General features: G+C 50.7%; 1 protein-coding gene, 2 long non-coding RNA genes and 1 pseudogene across 17 annotated transcripts in view; 3 read left to right on the forward strand and 1 right to left on the reverse strand.

The window, feature by feature from the left end:
- The window catches only part of LOC147571435 (leucine-rich repeat-containing protein 37A2-like), a 38,950-nt gene extending 35,975 nt beyond the window's left edge, over window positions 1-2,975 (forward strand). For all 3 annotated transcript variants that reach the window (XM_086696366.1, XM_086696365.1, XM_086696364.1), the window contains 4 exons: window positions 827-876; window positions 2,414-2,468; window positions 2,548-2,690; window positions 2,792-2,975. In XM_086696366.1, coding sequence (XP_086552492.1) covers window positions 827-876; window positions 2,414-2,468; window positions 2,548-2,664 — 222 coding nt within the window. In that variant the 3' untranslated portion in view covers window positions 2,665-2,690; window positions 2,792-2,975. The remainder of the gene's footprint in view (window positions 1-826; window positions 877-2,413; window positions 2,469-2,547; window positions 2,691-2,791) is intronic.
- Window positions 2,976-7,025: 4,050 nt separating this feature from the next.
- LOC147571437 (uncharacterized) lies at window positions 7,026-17,822 on the reverse strand. Of its 13 annotated transcripts, none has more exons than XR_015247393.1 (7): window positions 16,329-16,427; window positions 13,194-13,237; window positions 12,726-12,858; window positions 11,631-11,772; window positions 11,180-11,533; window positions 8,826-9,253; window positions 8,240-8,714 (listed from the first exon to the last, which is right to left on the reverse strand). It is a non-coding gene; the product is annotated as an uncharacterized LOC147571437 (long non-coding RNA). The 13 variants fall into 13 exon arrangements; XR_015247398.1 differs by adding an exon at window positions 10,878-10,950 and having other exon boundaries at window positions 11,180-11,772; XR_015247397.1 differs by adding an exon at window positions 10,874-10,950 and having other exon boundaries at window positions 11,180-11,772.
- LOC147571438 (uncharacterized) lies at window positions 11,769-15,159 on the forward strand. Its single transcript, XR_015247402.1, has 2 exons — window positions 11,769-11,932; window positions 14,779-15,159. It is a non-coding gene; the product is annotated as an uncharacterized LOC147571438 (long non-coding RNA).
- LOC147571439 (pleckstrin homology domain-containing family M member 1-like) overlaps window positions 16,443-23,683 on the forward strand; it is a 57,001-nt pseudogene continuing 49,760 nt past the window's right edge.

Consider the following 23,683-nt stretch of genomic DNA (forward strand, 5'->3'; position numbering starts at 1 on the left):
GTTTTTGTTTAAAAAACTGTCTTGGGATTTGAATGGGATTGCCTTGACTTTGTAGGTTAATTTGAAGGGAACTGACATCTTTACACTATTCTGGGAAAATAGTGTCTCACATCATGTATTCGTTTCTTCTTAATGTCCTTCAGAAGAGCTTTAGTGTTTTCATCTCATAGGTCTTACCCATTCTTTGCTAAGTTTATTCCTAGGTACTTTATGCCTTTTTATTGATCATTGTAAATGGGATAATTCTTCCGTTTTTTGATTAATTATTTATGGAACATAGGAAAGTCATTGAGGTTTACATGTTGATCTCTTGATTTTATATCTAGCCATCTTACTGAATTCTCATATTTCTTCCAATAAAATTTTAGTTGATTCTCTTGGGCCTTTTAGTTTGTCTGTAATTTCGTATGCAAATACGTCTTAGTTCTTCCTTTCCACCACTCCATTTTTTCCCAGTGCATCAGTTAGGACCTCCTCAACACCAATGAATAGAAGCAGTGATAACACACATCCTACTCTTGTCCTTGACTTTAAAACAGTGCTGCTGTTTAGGTTTCTGGTAGACACTTTTCTTTTCCTCCTCCCAAGAATTTTTATTAGGAATTATCTGTCGAATGTTATCTGAGACAGTCAGTAAAACGTATTACCAGCTGCACACAAGTTAGGTGTTATTGAAGAGTCAAAGGACTATTAAACAAATTCCTGTCCTAGGAAAAGTTATCCTCTCACTGGGTAGAGAAGACCTAAAATGCAAAGGAATGAATAAAGATTTGGAGGGAGTGGTTATTGTGATGGGTAACTGTGATCATGTTCTCTTCCAAAACAGATTTATTCTCATAGAGCAGCAGCCAAGGAAGGTAAAGAAGGAAGCTCAAGGTAAATATTAGTCTGGCAATCGTTAAAGTAGAATTTTAGAACTAGATTTTCAAACTCATCTATTTCAATCCCCTTGTTTTACAGCCAGGAAATCACCAAAGGCAGAAAGAATACATATTTGGCCTAATGCTTTGCCTGGATCCAGCAAAGTTAGCTGCCCAGCCAAACCCGAGTTAGAATGGGACTGGCACAGAGCACCTGCTCACTAGACCTTTAAAGAAAGATCGTGGGGGGACGGGGGTGGAAATGTTCAGACCCGTTGCTGCTGGCGGTGGGCATCGGGCCTGGCCACAGACCTTCTCAGAGGCTCTGGAGAAGGGATAGGGAGGGCCAAAAGTCGTGGGGTGAAGGGGCTAGTCTTCAAGCATGATGGAAGGTGGAATACATGAGTCCGTCCTATAGAGTGGGGGGGAGACTTCCTTCTTCCTCCTTCTGGTTTTCGAGGCCCCGCTCTCCATTCCCTTTATCCAGACCCAATAGAATTTGAACTGGGAGAGACCTTAGATAATCATTTATCTCTTCCTTTTATAATAATGAGATGGAGAAGGAGAAAAGGAAGATGTCTTGCCGGACGGTTGTATCACTAGTACCACTAGAACCAGAAAGAAGATGGTTCCTTTCCAGTTGGGCATGTCTCTGACTACACTGTTCTTGGGCTGTGAACTGCATTTTATGTCACAACTCAGTGCACACATACCGTATAGACATAAGTCCCTTCTAAAACAAACTTACCATACACTCTGATTCTTTCTGTTCTGTTTGAGTTTATTATTTATTTGGGGGGGGGGAGCAGAGAGAGGGAGAGAGAGAGAGAGAGAGGGAGAGAGAATCCCAAGCAGGTTCTACACTATCAGCACAGAGCCAGACACAGGGCTCAATGTCACAATCTGTGAGATCATCACTTGAGGCAAAATCAAGACTTGGGCTGCTCACCTGACTGAGCCACCCAGGTACCCCCTATTCCGTTTGTATGCAAAAAGAGTATTTTGTGTTTTAGCGCTAGCCGTGTGTTTTAAGGTGATTTCACGACCCACTCCCTCATCTGCCTGCAGTGTGACAGTCAGTGAGCTAGATAACTGCTGGTTGGACTCAGGCATTCACTCGGTGCGATTCATCTCGTAAGGTAAAGCAGCTAGGAAAATGGAAACACCTCCCCACCCGCCAGCAAATGATGCCTGGGAGGCTAAGCCTGGCGGGGACGGATGTAAAATGCTTCTGGAGAGAGTTAGGTGCTTCTGCCGTGTGGTCACCCAGTTTGTTGACTGCACAAGGGCACTTGGCCAAGGGCCAGAAGGGGAGCAGGGTGAAAATCCTGCCTATACTTCATGTCAAGTTACATGCAAAGGTCTCCCAGGGACACTGTGGGGCCATTATGGACAGACACAGGACAATTCTGAAAGCCCAGCATGTATGGAATTATTTCTGAGATCCCAGGTCTGTGTTGATTTTGCTTGCTAATAAGACTGGAGAAATACATTGTGAGAGGCATGGAAAATGGTACGAATCACTAATTGTCTGTGTGTGTTTTTCCTTCAAGGGGCTTCTTTGGATCTCTGCTGCGTAAGAGATGCTCAAAGGAAAGTGACAGTCAGGTAAATCTGAGGAGGATAAAGTACCGTGGCTGGAGAAGGCAGGGGAAACGGACCTAACATTGTCCTTTCTGTTTTCTAGGAGGGCTTTTTCTGGAGAAGGCGGCCACTTTGGCTTAGGGACATGTACAGACCTCTCAATGCCACACGCAAGAAAAACATGGCACAGAAGCTACACGACAAGGATTCTTCTCATTAAGATGAGATTTTCCACATGGAACTAGGGTACGTGATTGGGGAAGATTTTCTCTAAAATGAGGCAATTATGAAGAGTTGAATTGTTCCTTTCGAGAGTCAAAGCCTTGGCATTCTTCTCCTTTTCCCAGGGAGGCTGGCAAAGTCACAGCAGAGAAGGCCACAGATTCCACTACTGAAGAGCTGGGTGACGAGAGTGAGACACTATGTGAGGTTGTCACAGAGTGAACGCCGTCCTGCCTCAGGCCACCTACAAAGTTTACTTTCCGATACTCGCTTCTCAGCATTGCTTATAAAATACTTTTTCTTCTCATATTGAAATGTATAAATCCATAACCAATTCTAGCCACGTGGTAAGGAAGTAAAACGTAAACAGTTCAGAATTTATCTACAGACAACAGGGGCCACGGGCGAGAGAAGCAGGACTGAAGCCAGAGTCCCTCGTGGTAGCCAGGATTTCCGCAAGACACAAATGGGCAAAGTAGGGTGAATGGGGCGTCTTTCCCTCATTTCCCTGATACAGTCAGTCTCTGGAAACCGGACAACGTATCTTCAAGGGGCTTAGACTATTAAGTTCATTCACAGCTTATTCTGGTGCTCTCTCCCCTGGCTCACCAAATACCAGTTACTCACAACGCGCTTGACCCCCTGCCCGTAGAGGATCATCTCTTTCTGGCCCCTCCGTGAGGTCTTTGGGGTTGCCAGAGTATTTGGATCGCTGAGCCTACCTCCACTGTCGGGCTGAGGCCTGTCTGTCTTCCCAAGAGCTCAAACTCAGACACAAAATGTGTAGCGGGAAGTAGGGTGTTCCTCAACCTTACAAGCTAGTAGACAATTCCCATTGGGTTTTTGTGTTTGTTTTCTTTAAAAAAAAAAAAAGTCCCCACCCTCAGAGAGCTAGCAGGGAGATGCTGGAGGGTTAGAGTAAAGAATGTGTGAGAGCAGTAATCACCCAGGACTGCCCTGCTCAGGCCTTTATTTCAGAAAACTTATTGGTGGGGGCACTTCCTGTTCACCTGTACCACACTAGCCTCTGCTGACCCCACTGAGGGTCGGATGCGTGCGGCTGGGCTCTCTCCAGTTCAGCCCAGCACCGCACCTACCACTGCTTTCCTACCCAGCTCGGATCAGGGCTGCACGATTCCAAGAGATAATGCAGCACAACGTGCAGAAGACGCAAACATCCCTCCACTTCTGCAGAGGAGGGCGTTAACCAGTCACATTTGGGATGTTGGGAGGAGTCGGGGTGCCTGGGTGGCTCCGTCCGTTGAGCATCCGACTTTGGCTCAGGTCATGACCTCATGGTGTGGGAGTTTGAGCCCTGCATTGGGCTCTCTGCTGTCAGCACAGAGCCCACTTCAGATCCTCCGTCTCCCTTTCTCTCTGTCCCTCCCCCCAGCTCACACACTGTCTCTCAAAAATAGATAAACATTAAAAATAATGAAGTCATCTATACTTTCTGAGTAAATGAATGACAGATTTTAGAAAAAGGACGTCAGAGTCAAAATACAGTAGTGAATAAAAGAAATCCTGAACGAACAAGGTTTGATCATCTCTTTTCTTAATGTCTGTTTATTTTGAAAGAGAGCAAGGGGGGAGGGGCAGAGAGAGAGGGAGAGAAAGAGCCCCAAGCGGGCTCCGTGCTCAGTGTGGAACCCGATGCGAGGGACTCGATCTTACGACCGTGAGATCACAGCCTGAGCTGAAATCAAGAGTCGGATGCTTAACCGACTGAGCCACCCAGGCGCCCCTGACAATCTCTTTACATGCCCCCAAATAAATGCTGGTGGCTTAGCGATAGGTGATGGAATATGGCACCAACCGCTGGCCACCAACAGAGTCCCCCGAGGGGACAGTAGGACTGGGGCACAGCCCAGCAGATTTGGCAGGGTTGGTAGGAACGGTTCCAAGCGGAGTGATTGGCCCATCAGTGCCTCTTTGGCTCTATTAGTTTGCTGCTGCTGGGCAAGGACACCTGTTCTCCGGGTGCCTGCTCCCGTTCCCCCAGCGTTTTAGTGAGAATGGCCCCCAAGTGTCTGTCTCGGTGTGGTGACTTCAGTGAGCCAACAAATAACTGTGTTGAAAGCACAAGACTAGAGAGTAACAGTAATCGGAAGCAGCGGCAGCAGCTAGTTCACTATTTGCTTACTTGGTGTCAAGGCCTGGGTTGGGCGTGTTGCAGTCTTAATTTCGCCCAACAGTCCGTGAAAACATACTTTATTATCCCCATCTGGCAGATAAGGGGACAGGGCTTAAAGGATGTAGGTAACCTGTTCAGGTGCCCAAAGCCGCAAATCCAAAACTGCCAGGTAGGGGTTTAATCCAGGCCTGTTAACTCCAAAGCCTGCTGACGGTTATACTGCCCTGCTGCAGGGTGCAGGGGTACAGAGACGTCTAAGCCATGGTTACCATCAAAGAATCAATAATTAGAACGATGAGGATGGTGGCAGCTACTGTTTGTTGAGCACCTGCTTTGAGCCAGGCGCAGTACCAGGCCCTGTAGTCACTCTTAGGTCACAAGGGCAGAAATTCCTCATGCCAGCCCAAACTCCTTAATGAGCTGGGTGGAGCGGGGGCTGGTGGTGACTTTTTGAATAAGAGAGGTGGACACAGAGACAGAGCTGACGAGAAACCAAGAAGACCCATCTGTGCATAGTTGGGCTTCCCAAAGTGTGGGCCGGGATTCCAGGCAACTCCATTCTCCTATTTTGGAATATTTCCATTAGCGCAAATGTGGTTCATAGAGTGAAGCTTAGAAAATGTTGTTTCTATAACACTACCTCAAATTTGCACAATACTTATTAGTCTCAAATGCCACCCTGCCATATTTCTTTTAATTTTTTTTTTAATTTTTTTTTTCAACGTTTATTTTTGGGACAGAGAGAGACAGAGCATGAACGGGGGAGGGGCAGAGAGAGGGAGACACAGAATCGGAAACAGACTCCAGGCTCTGAGCCATCAGCCCAGAGCCCGACGCAGGGCTCGAACTCACGGACCACGAGATCGTGACCTGGCTGAAGTCGGACGCCCAACCGACTGCGCCACCCAGGCGCCCCTCTTTTAATTTTTTTAATGTTTATTTTTGAGAGAAAGAGAGAGAGAGCGTGCGGGCAGAGAGAGAGGGAGACACAGAATGTGAAGCAGGCTCCAGGCTCTGAGCTGTCAGCACAGAGCCCGATGCGGGGCTCGAACCCATGAACCACGAGATTATGACCCTCTCTGCCACTCCTCCACTCGCACTCTATGTCTCTGTCTCTTGCTCTCTCCAAAATAAACATTTAAAAAAATTTTTTTAAAACAACAATAAGCATTTATTCCTCAAAAAACATCTTTTTTAATGTTTATTTTGAAGAGAGAACAAGAGAGAGAGTACAAGCAGGGGAGGGGCAGAGAGGGAGACATAGGATCTGAAGCAGGCTCCAGGCTCTGAGCTGTCAGCACAGAGCCCAATGCGGGGCCCGAAGCCATGAATGGTGAGACCATGACCTGAGCCAAAGTCAGACAGACGCTCAACCAACTGAGCCACCCAGGCTCCCCATTCCTCAAAAGTTTTGAGTCAAATTTTTGGGAATAGCTTGGGCACTTCTGCCCCTGGGTCTTTGGTGAGATTCTCAAGATACCACAGGGCTGCAGTCACCTGAAGGCTTGACTGAGTCGGAAGGGTCCACTTCCAAGGTGGTTCACTCACTTAACATGGCTGTCAAGGGGGTTGGAGGGAGGCCTCAGATCCTTGCCATATGAGCCTGCCCACATGCTGTTTGACTGAATGTCCTCACAGCATGATGGCTGGGTACCTCCAGAGTGAGTGAGCTGAGAAAGAGAGACAGAAATGACAGAAGGTAGCCTTCCTATGACCTCACCTCAGACGGCACAGAGCAGCATTTAGCAGTGACTTAGTCACTAAATCCAGTTCCCATTCAAGGGGTGGGAATTTAGACCCCACCTTTTAAAGAGAGAAGAGTCGGGGTGCCTGGGTGGCTCAGTTGGTTAAGCGTCTGGCTTCAACTCAGGTCACGATCTCGCGGTCCATGAGTTCGAGCCCTGCGTCAGGCTCTGGGCTGATGGCTCAGAGCCTGGAGCCTGCTTCGGATTCTGTGTCTCCCTCTCTCTCTGCCCCTCCCCCGTTCATGCTCTGTCTCTGTCTCAAAAATAAATAAACGTTAAAAAAAAATTAAAATAAAGAGAAGAGTCAAAGAATTTGTGAACATATTTTATTTTTTATTTTTTTCCAGCACTCATTCAGTAGATCTTTATATTTTTTCAATATATGAAATTTATTGTCAAATTGGTTTCCATACAACACCCAGTGCTCATCCCAAAAGGTGCCCTCCTCGATACCCATCACCCACCCTCCCCTCCCTCCCACCCCCCGTCAACCCTCAGTTTTGTGAACATATTTTAAAACTACCATAGCCAGGAAAACAAACCATTCTAGATATTTCAAACACACACACACGCAAAGGTTATACAAGCAATTGGTGCTCACCACTGGTGGGGCTCGCGGTGGTGAAGGTCAGGGCCAGGGGGGAATCGCACCACTAGCTCTCAGGTTACTTTACCACAGTTGCTTTCCATAGATTCAAAGTTGCTGCTGCCACTCAGTCAGGAAACTTCGGGAAGCCACTGCTGGGGTCACTACAGCCCCATGGCCCCAAGCCTGACTGGTGGGGAGTATGGACTCCAACATTCAGCCTGCATGTCTGCTGCTGCAGAGGAGAAAAGCATGGCTTCCGCCTCCTTCCCGCCTTCTAAATCTCACACAGGTACGCTTTATTGGCAGAATTCTGTTGCCGAGGGAATCTGTGAACTATGGTTCGTGGGTTTCCAGGACCTGCAAAGAAGGGGCTAGAAATGGGTGTCAAGAGCCAACCAACATTATCCAGCAAACCCCTCCTGATGGGTGGGTGTTCAAAGGCTTTGTAAAAGGGGGGTGGTGTCCACATGGAGTAACCTGGTGGTCGTGTTTCTAAGTCAGAAACCCTGAAAGGTGTCATTCTAGCTGGGCAGCAGGTGAGGTGCTGGATGCTGACGACATACACTCATCCCCAGAGGTGACTGGAGAAGCGCCTGGAGTTGATTCTTAGTTTCATCTCTGGAACGTTCTCACTGGAATTAAAGCTGGATGGACTATTGGCAATGCGGTATCTGAGAAAACATAGCCCCCATTCAAAAGGGCTGCCAGAGAAAAGATCTCCACAGGGAAACATGATTTCTCAAAATATAGCCTTTGGACCTCTATACGCAAACATCCCTGGGATGCTTACTTAAAAAGCTGATCCTGAAAATAATTTAATTTCAAAGGCTGTTGGGGCACCTGGCTGGTTCAGTCAGTTGAGCGACCGACTTCGGCTCAGGTCATGATCTCACGGTTCTTGGGTTTGAGCCCCACGTCGGGCTCTGTGCTGACAGCTCGGAGCCTGGAGCCCGCTTTGGAGTCTGTGTCTTCCTCGCTCTCTGGCCCTCCCCCACCCCCCTGCTTGCACCCTGCCTCTCTCTCAAAACAAAATATTAAAAAAAAAAAATTAAAAGGCTGATCCCGCACACCTCCCCTGATGAAGATAAACAAAAGCAGACACTACTTAAAGTAATCCAGACAGAGTTCAGTCAGTAACATAGTATTGCAGTGCCGTAGGGGAAAGGGTTCATCGTGAGCAGGCACCCAACTGGGAGTATTACAGAGGTGATGGGGTATTTCACAGGGAGAATGAGGGACTAGGGAAGGGAATGAGTGGGGGCTCTATAATCAGAAGTGAAAGATGACAAAAAGCAGGAAGGGACGCTGGCCCATAGGAGACCCATCTGGCTTTGCTGACACTTCTCAGAGTTAAGCTCCTGCCCTCTCACAGAAGCTGGGAGACAGGGGCCCGATCTTCAGGCGTCGGCTGGACTAAGCAGCCAATCCTTTAGACAGCCGGGAGTTTTGCAGGCAGGCACTTTAAGGGAGGCTAGAGTCCTACTAGGGATGCGGCCACGAGCTGCCAGCAACCATGCCCGTGGTTGTTCAAGTCTTCACAGGCCAAGCAAGGTTGAATCAAGAAGAGGGCTCGGAGGAGCCTGGCGAGCATTTGGAGAAAGAATCTGTCACCCTCCGAACCCACATGCCCACCCCTCCTGAGCCCATCCCCCAAACAGAGGGACCACTTTGACAGGCCTTTTTATGCTCACCAAACTACTGAAGTAGGACAAGGCGGACGGGGAGGTGGGGGAAGCAGAGGTTCTCCGGCTTCTTCAGGGCTGGAGGTCAGCAGGGATCTGCGAGCGGGAGACGAAGGGCAGAGCAGATTGAGGATGACCAGGAGGCTCCACTGGATTCTTAACCTGGGAGTCCCGACTGGTCATGCTGGCGGGCTCCTGCCCCCACGGAGGTCAGGGCCTCTCAGTCCTGAGGAGCACCAGGCACGACCAGCTCTGGCTCCTGTGGTCCTGGTGGGGGTATGTTGTTGAGACCTGGGGGATGGCGTGGAGCACCAGCTGGGGGGCGGGAGCACACTCATTCAAGAAGAAGAAAAGTCCCGAGGCCCGAAGCAGAGGCAGGAATGGTGCTTAGGCTGCCTGTGTTCCAGGGCAGTGGCAGAGAGCGGTCTGGCGCCACCCTGTGGAGGAAATGAAGATTTCAACAGTACAAAGGCCTCATCTGGATGAGGGCTACACCCCAGGGTGGTAGAGCAGGAAAACAGAAGGAGCCTGGCTCCCTGACATAAGAGCCACCGAACCAGCCCCAGATCCAGTACTTAACCGGATTATCATATGAGAGATCAAGAAGCTGCTTCTTAAAAAAATTTCTTTTCAATGTTGACTCATTTTTGAGAGACAGAGACAGAGCATGAGCGGGGGAGGGGCAGAGAGAGAGGGAGACACAGAATGTGAAGCAGGCTCCAGGCTCCGAGCCGTCCGCACACAGCCCGACCCAGGGCTCGAACCCATGAACGGCAAGATCATGACCTGAGCCGAAGTCAGACACCTGACCGACTGAGCCACCCGGGTGCCCCCAAGAAGCTGTTTTTTTTTTGTTTTTTTTTTTTTCAACGTTTATTTATTTTTGGGACAGAGAGAGACAGAGCATGAACGGGGGAGGGGCAGAGAGAGAGGGAGACACAGAATCGGAAACAGGCTCCAGGCTCCAGGCTCTGAGCCATCAGCCCAGAGCCCGACGCGGGGCTCGAACTCACGGACCGCGAGATCGTGACCTGGCTGAAGTCGGACGCTTAACCGACTGCGCCACCCAGGCGCCCCAAGCTGTTTTTTAATTTAACCCACTGTTGGGGCGCCTGGATGGCTCAGTCGGTTAGGTGTCCGACTTCAGCTCAGGTCAGGATCTCACCGTTTGTGGGTTCAAGCCCCACATCGGGCTCTGTGCTGACAGCTCAGAGCCTGGAGCCCGCTTCGGACTCTGTGTCTCCCTCTCTCTCTGCCCTTCCCCCACTCAATCTCTGTCTCTATCTCAAAAAGAAATAAACACTTAAAACCAAAAAGAATTAAAGGGCGCCTGGGTGGCTCAGTCGGTTAAGCATCCAACTTCAGCTCAGGTCATGATCTCGCGGTTCGTGAGTTTGAGTCCCACGTCGGGTTCTGTGCTGTCAGCCTGTCAGCGCAGAGCCCGCTTTGGATCCTCTGCCCCACTCTCTCTGCCCCTCCCCCGCCTGCACTCCCCCCCCCCCGAAAAAAAGGATTAAAAAAAAAAGAATTAAAAAAAATTCACTTAACCCACTGTTGTGTCGGGTCTCTACTGCAGCAGCTGAACCTGTACGTAACCTGATAACGGAGGGAGTCCATGTATCTGTTATCTTTTGCCACAACAGTGCTAACTAATAAACCATCCTCAAAACTCAGGAGGCTGGGAAACCGATTCTCACAGGTTGGCCGTTACCGCTGTACTTTAATGCCCTGCTGGCTGGATCGGCGCGGCTTCTCACTGCTGGTCCTGTCTCCCTGCGTTGCTGCCGGGACCCAGGCTGAAGAGGCAGCGGCTACCCAAGAGAAGCGGAAGAGAGCAAGCACTCTTGCTCTCTTCGAGCCTAAGCACGGAGCCTCTTCGAGCCTAAGCACGGAACCAGCCCCAAGCCCCAAGCCAGGGATGGGAAAGTACACTGTGGCCACGAGGAGACACAGCAGGAGCGGGGTTGCGGGGAGGGCCCATAATTCTCTCTCCCAGAATGTGACAGAGTCGTGGGTTAGAGGCTACGACACGGTGGCCCTGCTCTTCTAGGCGTCACCTACGAATGGCGCGGAGTGAAAGATAGCGTCCGTCCATGTGAAGACTCAACCGCAGTTCTCTGTTAGGTCAGGAGCCCTGACAAGACAAGAATCACATCTCCTTCCTCTTCCCAACGCCTAGTGCCAGACCCTGCCCTCAGGGCTGACTCGGGGATATTACTGGGTGAATCTGAGACCATTTCTTCACTCTCTGCATAGGATTCCTTATGTAATACAGACTGACCTCCTAAAGGTCAGCACACAGTGCTATGTGTTTGCCCCCAAAGCTGCAAAGGGACCGTGCCATTGGGAACTGAGATGTGTACCTAGGTCTGTCTACACCGCATCCTGGATCCACTGCCTCCCAGAGGGACCTCCAGAAGAAAGGACTTCTACAAGTTTAATATCGCAGACTCCACACTCCAAAGGAGAACCGCTTGAAGAGAGCCATGGTTGACGCTAAGGAATGCCACCATCACCACAGAATTCCAGGCACCGGGCATGTGGGTAGAAAGTATATTTTAGGGCAGTGACTCATGGTAAGTCGTTTCCTCCAGACCCTAAAACGGACTATTCCACGTCAAGCTGTCTCAGGCTCAGGCTGATAACAGGGCAGCCACAGGGGACCTAATGGGAGCTGCGTTGTCACGGTCCAAGTCTGTACACACCGCTTGTATAACCTGCCCAAGTTCGCAAAGACAATGTATCAGTCGCCGCTCTTTATGCTCCAAGTGAAAGAAATCCAACTAAAATATGCTTAAACCAAAAATGTCATACAGTGTATCGGCTCACATAACCGGGAAGCCTAAGATCTTAAAGCTGGCCGCATCTAGCGCTCAAACGTCATTCTCTCCGCAGCTGTCCCTCAGTTGTGCTTTCCTCCATGATGGCTTCAGGCTTCAGGATGCATGCCCCAAGACTGCAAAGATAGTCGTTAGTAACTCCAACTCTCCACTGAGGTTGAGCAAGCCTCATAAAGGAAAGCCAGTCTTCAAAAAGCCTCTGATTGGTCTGCTTGGACCCTGTATCTGGTAGGAGGAGACCCTGATTGGCCAGCCATGGCCACGTGCACCTGCAAGGTGGGCCTTAAACCAGTACTTAAGTCTCTGCTAGGGCACAGGAACTGAATAGAAAGTCAAGAGAGGGGTTGTCTCACGGCAAGTTGAGGGGGTGAGGTGACAAATGGAAGACCAGACATTGAGGCTAGATTGAACTAACCCTAAGCCTAAACTTTGAACAGGCTTTCACACGTTCATAGATGCTATTGCGAGTAAAACACAAATTCACTTAAGAGCAGGAGTGCCTTCATAGTAACTTTTGGTCTTTCTGTATTTTTTGTCCCAATTAATAGATATCGAAAGGATACCTACGATCACGAGCAGGTCCAAAGACCATTCTATTTTTTAATATTAGAAAGGGATTCTTAACTGCAGATTAAGAGAGAGAGTGAAGAAAGCAAGAAGAGAAGGGAGCCAGGAAAAGCCCAGCCCAGGAAGCAGCGAAGGAAGGTTCCAGGACAGCAGCGTAGGACAGGTCAAGGAGGTAGCCGAGGGGAATGGCACTAACTGTCATGCCAGAGCACTGGAGCGGAGTGGAGGAGTGATCGTGGCGGGCAGCACAGAAAGAGAAGGAGAAGAAATTAAACCCCGGGGGGTCGGGGGACAGAAACGAGTGCCATCGGACTACATGAGTAAGCTCTGCGGTGAACAATACTTGCCTAGTCACAATTCTGCAACCACTGTCACTCGTGGGGCAAGAGTGACAAAAGTAAACCCCAAGAATGGAATGGGTGGGGGGTGTTAAAGACCTAACTCCTTGCCTGTGTTGCCAGGACGTCCACAGACAGTGTCTAAAATGCATGAATCAGAGCACCTGGGTGGCTCAGTCGGTTGAGCGTCTGACGTCAGCTCAGGTCACGATTTCACGGTTCTTGGGTTCGAGCCCCGCATCGGGCTTTGTGTTGACGGTGCAGAGCCTGCTTGGGATTCTCTCTCTCCTTCTCTCTCTTTCAAAAAAAAAATTTTTTTTTTAAATCTTTTAAATGGAAGAATTAAGAGCTAGAAACACAAGACAGGTGGAGATAAGCACCCGAAGACCCAGCGAGAGGTAAGGAGGACCGAGGACTGGTGAGCTGGCCCAGGAGGGTGGGGATGGTCGAGGCAAGAGGCTGCTGCGGGTCATTCTGTTTCCTCACCATTTCATTTCGTACTATTTGAACTGTAAACTACGTGTGATAACATTTGGGAGGCTTACAGAGTCCATTCTTTTGTCAACTGCACCTCAAAGCTGTATTTGTGTCCAACTTCATTGAGATAGAATTGACAAATCATTTTTACGAACCCTTTAAATCCATTTCTTCAAGTAGAGTGGGAGGAACCAGCTTCCTGCAACAGAAGCCATGAGAACATTACCTATTCCGGTTTCAAAAGAAATGGTGGCATTAGTCCTACTTAGATGATTTCGGTCAGAGACCAAGTAAGGATACATCTGGGGTTCCAACAAGAGAGGCTCTCACTCCAGTGCTCAAAGACCAGTTAGAAAACGGAGATCTGACTGGACTGGGTAGGTACAAATTAGCCAAAACTGTAATAATAATAATAATAATAATAATAATAATAATAATAATAATATAGCTAGTTATCCTCAAGTGCTTACTTCAGACCAGAAACCGTCCTGAGGATATTATCTTCTTTAATCCTCACGGCAACTGATATTTTCCCCAATTTACAGATGAGGAACTGAGGCTCAGATAGTTTGGGGAACTTCCCGGAAGTCACACACTCTGGCCCCTCTGCCTGAGGCGAAGGGGCCTCAGAGTGTTGTGATTTACTTCTCTTTTCTAACCACCAATCAAACTTAGAAGTTTCTATCTCTGGTGCCATCTCGAGGGGCCTATGAAAACCACTGACTGTGGCAGTGGTCTCAGGCCCACACTTGCTGGGTTGTGCTGGGCCCCGCGCTGTCTTAGGGAAGGCCTAGAAAACGGTATGGGGTAGAGCCGGTATTCAAACCTAAGCATTCCTGGCTCCAAAGCCCACTTGCTCGGCCACTGAATTATGCTAGTTCTCCAGCTAGAATCAGAGCTGGGTGAGGATCCCACCCGTAGTAATTATGAGTTGTATGGCCTTGGGCCCCCAAGTTCCTTAACCTCTCTTAAGCCTGTTTTATCATCTATGCCATGGGCATAACAATGGTGCTTACCTTCAGGGTGGTTGCTAAGGATAAATCAAAATTCCTATCTGGCAACTAGGAGCCTCTGTTTTCCACACCTGTTAAATCCCTTGCCCTTCAGCTCCTAGGTTAAAGAGAGATCCTCACATTTTCTCACCCTTCAGATCCACGGGTGGGAGGGCAAGAGACAGAAAAGGTCTGGGCCAAGGCTAAATGCTTGGGCCTCATCCCAGAGTGACTCTCCAGGGCAGGGGCGGGGTTCAGGAATCGACACCTTAGACCCCCAAGAAGTTCAGATGCCTGCAGTTCTCCTGCCTGGCTTTGAATGACTATGCCTAGTGCTTGACTCTGACAGACCAGTGCCTTTGTGAGCGTCTGAGCCCTTCCTGCGCTGGCCTCCAGCTCTGTCTGTGCCTCCTCCCTTTCCCCATTGCCCAATCTGTCTTTATCTCCCCCTTCCATTCTGATCCCCCTCCTCTTACTCTGGCCTTACTTCCTAGCTTCCTCTCCACCTCTCCGTGCACCCTCCCCTGAGCTCAGTCTGCATTCCTACCCACCAGCCGTTTCTCTACCAGTCTCTTCGCCGGCATCGGCATCGCCCTTTCCTGTGTCCACCCGGAAGGCTCAGATAAAAGGTGCTTCCGCCAGGATAACCTTCCAGGCCTCTTCTCTGGCACCATGGCACTTTGCATGTACCTTTATTATTGCTCAAATAACAGGGTAATGGGAGATTTTTTTTTTTTTCCGGCCTCAGACTACCTGGTGGACTCGTGGCCCATGAATGGTGGAAACGTGCGCCAGAGTAAGATGGAGAGAGGAAGACAAGCCCGTCGACTTTGCAGAGGGGCCGAGAGGCCTGAGAAGTAAGAGAAGACCAGGAGACGGGGGCTCCTGAAAAGATAGACAAGAGATTACCATGCGGGGTTCCCACAGCTTTTGCAGACAGCGGCTGCGTACAAATTCATTGGAAGAACTGAGGAATGTTGCTGGCTCCATCTGGGGGAGGGCATGCTTGTATCAAGACACTGATGCTCTTGATGTGCTATAATTATAACCAGAAACACTATCCTTTTGCCCAGGAAGCTGGATTTCCTAGTAAATTCCTTACTTTCCAAGTTGTTTAATGCTAAGATAATGCTTTGCTTCTGTGTCCTTATTTATTTATTTTTAATGTTTATTTACTTTTGAGAGGGAGAGCACATGCGAGGGAGGGGCAGAGAGAGAGAGAGAGAGAGAGAGAGAGAGAATCCCAAGCAGGCTCTGCACGGTCAGCGCAGAGCCCAATGCAGGGCTGGAACTCACAACTGTGAGATTGTGACCTGAGCCGAAGTCAGACACTTAACCGACCGAGCCACCCCGGCATCCCTCCGTGTCCTTATTTCTAACTTTCTGTTCAACTGTTAACCATACTAAATGTACTCAGATTCATCTAGTCTAAAATCGAGGAGAGGTGGTTCTCGCTCCTAGAGAGAGAATTATTGAAGGGGCAACCCGCACACACTCAGGTGCCACATCTTCAACAGCTGGTTTTATAAATGGAAACAGGCACTGGGACCCCTTCTTCTCCCCTTCCCAGAAAGGCTGATGGAGAGCCTGGCCCAGATCAGTGGAGCTTTCTTCCAAGAACTGTCCCGTTCCCAGACCAGCCCTGTAGACACCCCCAAAGTCCCCCTGAACCTGCAGATAGCAGTACCTCTCCACCCCACTACTCACCCCACACTCAGGCCCTAAGATCCCATTTGACCTAAGCCTGCAGGTATGAAGTGTCCAAAGCACAAGACATCTCTCCCCACCCCCACCAACACACACTCTTGACCTTCTGTTCCGAGTCCATGTGAAAGAGAAATATCAACTCTACCAAGTAAAGGAAACAAACAACTTGCTGGCTAGATGAGAATAACCAGAACCTTAAGCTTCATGCCTGGGGGCTGACGGGTACCTAAAGGTGCTCCCTTGGTGACAGCGGTGATCAAAACCTGTATGCTTTTCCTGAGAACCACCAGGCGGGAAGCACCTACTGCACTGATGCCCTCAGGGAGGCAAAACTAGGGTAGACGTTATTGGTCCGATTTTACAAGTGGGAACCTTCCGGGCAGGAGGCCAACAGACAGCCTCAATGGTAGATAGTGCTGTGCCCAGGCAAGGTCATGAACCCAGAAGGCGGCCGGGATCTAGTGAGACGCAGACACTTCTGGGGGCGGGCAGTAGGACACGTTCCGCCCGACACTGGTGGGCTACCCCGGTGGCCTCGCCTCTTCGTGCGCATCTCGGGTCGCAGAGTCCCCAGCCTCCCAGATCACTCACCTGCTCCGGGGCTGGTGACTTGGGCTTTCCCGAGCGGTGGCCCCGCCCCGAGGCTCCGCCGGCCCTGCGATTGGCTCCGCGGTCCGGGGGCGGGGCCGGACGCCGAACCAACGTGATGGCGTCCGGCGCCGCGAGCGCCGTTTCCTGTTGTCGCTGGCCGGGAGGCCGCAGCGCCTGGTCGGAGGCTTAGGGGCTGCCGTGGCCAGGAGTGCCCCGCGCCCCGTCCCCGCTCCCTCTGGTGAGTTAGGGGTCAGAGGGCGAGGAGGGTGAGAAGGGACGGCGGGGCCGAGACGAGAACGGGCGATGGGTCACCAGCCCTGTCCGTGATCGCAAACCCTTGGTTGCTTTGAAACTGTCCTGCTTCAGAGCCTTTTCCCTTCCCCGCCTGAGCCCCGCACCCTACCCCACTCGGACCCGAGCCTTCAGCCCAAACAGCCAGTGCTGACCCGTCCCCTTCCTCTTCTTCACCCGTGACCCGAGCCCAGCCCTTACCCTCACCCCTTCACCACTGGTCTTGCGTAAGTGCAGCCACACTCGACCCCACGGCAGCCCACTTCCAACCCCTAGGACAGCCACTTCCCTCCGCCTCCCTCTGACGCATCTCATTCTCACCCCTCAACCCCTTTGGCGATCCCAGTGCTCCACGCAGACCTCCTCGAACCCCCCCTCCCCCCTCCCCGTCTTTCTGGCTTACCCCTTTTCAGGCTCAGCTTTCTTATCCCAGCCCCCCTGCTCAGCCCCCCAAGGTCTGCTCAGCCAAAACACCCACCTCCCCCCACTCATTTAATACCTACCACCACAGTAGATGCCCTATTGCGCTTACCCCCCTCTTCTTGATAACTCTGATCTCAGCCCTATCTCAAGTCTTGTATGTATCTTCTTGTCCTCGCCCACTCAACCCCTAACTTCCAAGCCCACCCCGTACTTTCTTTCCATCCCCAGCCAGCCTGAGGACACTTCATTCCTGAGTCTTTGCTAAACCACCCCCCAACTCTTGCTGCCCTAGTTCCCACCACCCCTACCCAATCTTGTTAGACTGACGTCTTCCTATCCCCGTTTCAACTCTTCATCCCAACTCTGCGCCCATTCTTCCCTTGATGTGGTCCCCATTTGATCTGAGAACCTAGTGCAGTCCCCTGCCGACCCCACCTGCTTTCTCAGAGCCAGGCACTTGCCGAACACCTCAATTGATGCAGGGCCTCAGATGGTAAGTAAGTGTGGAGGAGTAGAGATCCTTCTCCCGTGGGTCAAGTGCTTTTCCTGGATGTCAGGTCCCCTGTAGCTGTCCTTAAGGATTGTGTTCCTGGCATCCATATTACATCACTCGCGTTGGCTGCTGGAATGGTAGGTATCATCCAAATACCTGGAAGGTGAGGGACAGCTACTCATTCAGCTGGGGCAGTGGGAGCTTATCACTTCCTTTTGGGTGATGATCTGGAGAAACTCCAGGGGTTCCACTGTGTGGGGTTGGCTGTGGTCACAGAATCATGTCCATGTGTATTGCCCTGCCGCTTAGAAAGGACCCTCACCCAGTGCCCCTCCTGGCCAGAACTGGTTGTAGATTAGTCCCGCTACCGAATGTGCCAGAGGTGACGTTACATGTTGTGAAGAGTAGAGATGAGTGGATCCTGGGGACGCCGAGGCCTCCGTGGAGGCTGTTGAATTGCTTCCTCTTTTGGCAGGTGCTGGAGCATTGAGTTTTGACCATTTTGATTACCCATGAACACAGAGAGTCAAGTTATCTCAGAGTAGCTAGACATTCTTGAGGCACCCAGGCTCCATTGTTAACATTTATAATCTCCTGGGATTTGGGGGTGCACCTCCCCTCTAAGTTCTGGTGACCAAACTCCGAAGGATTGGCCATTTGACAGCCATTGTAAAGGACCCCAAAGAAGACCCATTGTCTTTGCTTGCATTTGTAGTCTCACGCCTTCGAGAATCGGATGGCCTTTGACCTTCAATGTCCCCTTCCGTGAAGGTGTGATCTCTGAAGGGTTTCAGCCTGTTGGCAGCTTGGTGTAATGGAAGGAGTTCCACAGTGACCCCACCACTGAAAAGTTGTATACCTCAACCTCTTACGGTCTGCAACGGTCTGAGCCTTTTTATTTTACTCATCTGTTCATTCAGCAAGTATTTCTTGAGCACCACCCTGTGCCGTGCACTGTTTGAAGCATTAGAAATACAATGGTGAATGAGTCAGGCAAAGGTCCTGCTTTCATTCACTCAGAGTTTGGTCCTTGCCAGAATCTTAAGGGACCTGGGACAAGAATATGGGAGAGATGGGTGTTGTTGGATGGAAGGAGGGAGGGAGGAAAGAAAGATACCCAGTGTTCCTAGACTTCACATTTCTGGCCTCCCCCACTAGCCTTTGGACTGGGAATCACGAGCTAGAAGTTGCTTGCCCTCCAGCTGATATTCAGTTGCTTTGTTGCCCAACCCCACCCCACCCCCAACACACACACCCATCCCACCCCCCACAGGGCTCTTGTCTAGAAATCCAACTTTCTTCAGGTAGAAGGAGGTGCTGTTTACTCAGCACTCACATGTCTGAAGTATCCGCTGTCTTTCTGAATCAGAAGATAACTTTGTCATTTGTTTCCAACTGAAAACCCTGACTCATCACCTGGTAGAGCAGCTGGAGGGCTTAAACACCGGCCTGTTGTCGTGCATAGCCAGGTGCAGGATCGGAGTCAGGCCGTAGAGACGAGGCTGTCGCAGATGGCGGGGAAGTCTCTCAGAAGAGGAGGTTGCTGTTTACTGATGAACGGAGTGTTTCGAAAGTGGTGAAGCCAGGTTATCCATTTCTTCTTTTAATGTAAGTCTCATCTGAGTCCTTCTCCTCTTTTCGTTCTTCCTTAGTCTCCTGAGGAAGTGAAATTGGATGTTTATAGAAGGCCAGGCAGTATCACGAAGAGAATCAACCACAACAATTCCTTCCTGTGTGTTGGAACGTTTGAGGAGGGACAGCTCGGAAACCTGGCTGCCATGGAAAGGACCTGTGGTCAGCTAGGTGGGGCCACAGATCTGATGGGCAAGATTGTTTCTTGTCAGTGTTAGGCCTTCTTTGATAAGGTGGAGCTTCTGAAGAGTCTGTGAATAATAAGTTTGCCTGAAACTCTTTGAACCAAGGACCTGGGACAGTATGAACTGGCGAAAGGCACAGAGCTTGGAATGAGAAAATTCTGTCCCTCACCTGAGGCGTGTTTCTACTGAGCCTCAGTTTTCTCTTCTGTGAATGAGGGATAATCATCCTTCTCTCACAGGATTGTTTTAAGAATTAAATGAGGATAGAGAATGAGATCCTGTGCCAGAGTGAACCGATACCGAGGGGCAGAGGTAGACGAAGGGTGGCTTAGGAGTTTCCTAAAGGCACACGGCACTCACCTTTTCTGCTCAACTGTATCAGGGATGTTTGAACTCTCTACTTGCTCTCTTTATTCTGGGTCTCCTGAAGACCCACCCCTCTTTTGTTTGCTTCTTGGTGTCAGTGAAGACAGTTCTGAGGATAGAAAGTGAAACCAGTCCCATAGCATGGTAGATGGGGGTCTGGCCCACCCAAGGAGCCTGCTGGAGTGCTGACCTAGCAGTCAGGAGACCCAGAGCCCAGAGATCTCACATCGTAGATGGTCGTGGTCCTGCCTCTGAGCCATTGCCTGCCTTCCTGAGGCGTTCTAGCACCGACAGGCCTATGTAGGGAGCTTTGGTTTCCTGCAAAGAAAGATGTGCCCGGAACTTTGGCCTGACCCCCACGTCTCAGTTCTGTTTTGTGAATTGTCAAGTGGCCATTCTTCTAGGTTTCTCTGCACGGTTGTCCTTTTGTGACGTTCCTGACACTGTTTTAGGTCCCAGTTGTCTCTTGTCTGGCCCTGCTCTGACCTCAGTGTCAGTTTACTTTGTTTTTTCAGCAGATCCTGACTTGGCCAGGACACCCACTTAATGATAAGCCTCCCTCCCTCCAGTGAATATTATATTCAGTTAATTAGTTGATGAGGCCTCAATGGTCCTCCTCTTCAGATTGCTGAGGCCCAAGCCTTGAGGCCGGCTGAGGGAAGGGCAGTTTTAGGGCTTGAGGCTCTGTCTAGAAGGGCAGGCCCCCGGAATTACCAAAGGGGATTGGATGCCAGGGTCTCAAAGCCAGAGAGCCTGAACTTGGCCTGCAGGGCTGCGTAGGGTAGCCTTGAAGAAACCCAGCCTCTAGGATCAGGCACGGTTTCAGGACCGACTCTGTAGTACGTCCCCTTCTCCCGGTGCCCTGGTGGCCAGAGCATGGAGCTGGTCTCCAGCAAAGGGTCCTGAGGATTCCCGGTGGGTAGGAGCTGGGAAAGTGGTGGAGGGAGAGACAGTGTGATGGGCTGTGGCCAGGGGCTAGTGTTCCTCCTGTCAGTCTGTTGTGCGCTGACCAGAGCTGGTTTCGTGGGGCCCGTCCTCCACACACCTGTCTCCCTTTGCATGTCCTTACTTAGGAAGGTCGGCGCTGGGTCCTGTTCACCCTCTGCCGGATCCAGAGGCCAGGGGTGAATCAGAGCGTCTTTCATCATTTAGGGCCACCCTGCCGTTCTCCATGCCTCGCTGTTCGCCTGTAAACCTTTCCTGCCAGACTCAACCCGATGCTCCCTTGCATCCCGCCACCTGGGCCCCCGGCCGAAGAGCCCTCCTCCCAAGACTCCCCTGCCCCCTCCCCAGCCACCCCTTAGCCCTAGCTCACACCTGCCTCTTCCAGAAGGGTGGATGTCATCCTGGCCGAAGGTGGTAGAGCCCGCCACTGATCAGCCCTGGGATCTTGGGAAGTTCCTTGACCTGGGTCAGCTTTGATTTCGTATCTGTTAGATCTGGATAATAAAAGAGCTCGCCTAGGGTGGTTCCAAGGAATGAATGAAGCAATGTGTGTAAACAGTACAAAATCCATTCAGCATGCCTCCATTTGATAACTTCTTTGGGCCATCGGTTTTTGAGAACAGAGACAGCGATGACCTGTTTTTTGGTGTCCCTCCATGCTCGGCAGTGTGGTCACTAGAGATCTGTTTAGATGGGAATGTGCCTACCCAATCCTGGTCCGTCCAAGTGGCTGGGGCGGTCCAGGCGAGCCAACAGCCCCCCCCCCCGAGGCTCAGGTTGAGGCCCCCCCCACCCCCGACCTAAGCCACCCCCGGGGGGTGGGGGGGAGCCAGTGCCCTGAGGGATTTACCTGTGTACTGACTTCAGGTAGTTGAGCGGACTCATTCAGACAGTGGCCTTTGCCTGTAAGGCTTGGCCACATCCAACCGGGGTAATAGACACCATTTATCCTTAGTACCGTCAGGCCCTGTGCTGGGCATTTTCCACATTCATAACCTCCATTTGAGACGTCTGCCGTGGTGCCCCACCTAGCATGCCTAAGTGGTTAGTGGCAAATCGAGATTCGAACCCGTGTTGTTTCCCTTAGGCGTGTCCCTGTGCTGCTCCAGCTGGACCCTCGTGCCTGGAGGGGAAGCAGCTATGTAGCAAGAGGCCCTCCCTTTGGAAACTTCCTTCGGTTGTGCTTGTCCCCGCCGAGCTGGCAGACATGGGGCTGGCACAGGAGTCAGAGGCTCCGAATGTGAATTGTGAGCCCCTGCTTCCTGGTCCATGTGGGCTCTTGGCACCTCCAGCGGCAGCATCCCCCTCGCACCCTTAGTTCTGTATCCAAATCAGCCCTTCATTCCCTGCTTTTTTGTGCCAGCGTGTGGTGTGGCATACAGAGGCCTTTCCATGCCCTGATTAGGGTGGACCCACCCATGGCACATAGGATTCCCCACCTCCTGAGATCCGAGCCCTCAGATTTCTTCTCTTCCCTTGTTTCCTTCCTTAAAATCCACTCTTGGCTTTTACTTTTGAATTCAGAGGCCTTTGCATTGCAGTTTGAGGAAGATGGGCTGACCCGCTGCCTGCTGGGGGAGGGGGAGAATTGGCTGCGGGTGGGGAGCTGGAACCTGCTCATCTGGCCGCCGCCGTCTGTCTCTGCAGGTGTCATGTGATTCTCCGAGGGAGCTGCAGTGTGAGCGGAAATGCTCTCGGTGGTGGAGAATGGACTGGACCCCCGGGCTGCCATCCCGGTAGGCAGTCGGAGAGGCTCAAGGGTGGGGAAGGGGGCACGGGACAGCCATGTCGTTGGTTTTCCTCACTTTGAAATGAATGAGTACTGTCTGGAAAGCGAGGCCTCGGGTTGAGAAAGAGTTATAGCAGAAGCAGGCTCTGAGGAGATCCTGCCCTTTCTAGAACATCTTCTTGGTGATGGAATGGGAATTGATAAAAAACGACGGATTTTAATACGGGCTGCCTAAAGACCAAGGATTTCTCAAAGGAAGTCATACATATGGGGCGCCTGGGTGGCTCACACGGTTAAGCGTCATGATCGTAAGCGGCTCATGGTCTTACAGTTTGTGAGGTCAAGCCCTGCATTGGGCGCTCTGCTGTCAGAGCAGAGCCTGCTTTGGATCCTCGGTCCGCTCTGTCTCTGCCCCCTCCCCCACAGGCACATACACGTATGCACATTCTCTCTCTCTCTCTCTCAAAAATAAGTAAACATTAAAAGAAGGGGCAGCTGGGTGGCTCAGTCGGTTGAGCATCCGACTTCGGCTCAGGTCATGATCTCACGGCTCATGGGTTGGAGCCCCGCATCGGGCTCTGTGCTGCCAGCTCAGTGCCTGGCGGTTGCTTCATATTCTGGGTCTCCCTCTCTCTCTCTCTGCCCTCTCCCTCTCATGCTGTCTCTCTCTGTCTCTCAAAAATAAATAAACATTAAAAAAAAAGAAAAGAAAAGAAGGCATTAGGGTGGCCTGGGTGGCTCAGACGGTTGAGCGTCCATTTGGCTCAGGTCATGATCTCACGATTTGGGAGTTTGCTGTCATCACCTAGCCCACTTTGAATCCTCTGTCCCCCTCTCTCTTTGCCTCTCTCTCTCTCTCTCTCTCTCTCAAGTCAAATAAGCAAACAATGAAAGAAGTATATGACCCATAAGTCATATGAAAAGATGTCTAACATCAAAAGACTGCATACTGTATGACTTCATTTACACAAAATGTCCAGAATTGGCAAATCCATAAAGACAGAAAGTAGATTAGTAGTTGCTAGGGGTCGAGGGAGAGGGGACTAGAGAGGAGTGACTGCTCATGGGCACAGTGTTCCTTTTTGAGAGAATGAAAATGTCCTAAAATTAGGTAGTGGCTGTAGTTTCACTATTCTGTGAATATACCAAAAATCACTGAACTGAATAGTTTAAATGAGTGAATTTTATGCAATGTAAATTGTGTCTCATTAAAGCTGTTATAAAGAAAAAAGGAACAGGGGCGCCTGGGTGGCGCAGTCGGTTGAGCGTCCGACTTCGGCTCAGGTCATGA

The sequence above is a fragment of the Puma concolor genome, unplaced genomic scaffold, assembly GCF_028749965.1.
Source record: "Puma concolor isolate L17-30 unplaced genomic scaffold, mPumCon1.1.hap2 unalloc_scaffold_27, whole genome shotgun sequence".
Classification (NCBI taxonomy): domain Eukaryota; kingdom Metazoa; phylum Chordata; class Mammalia; order Carnivora; family Felidae; genus Puma; species Puma concolor.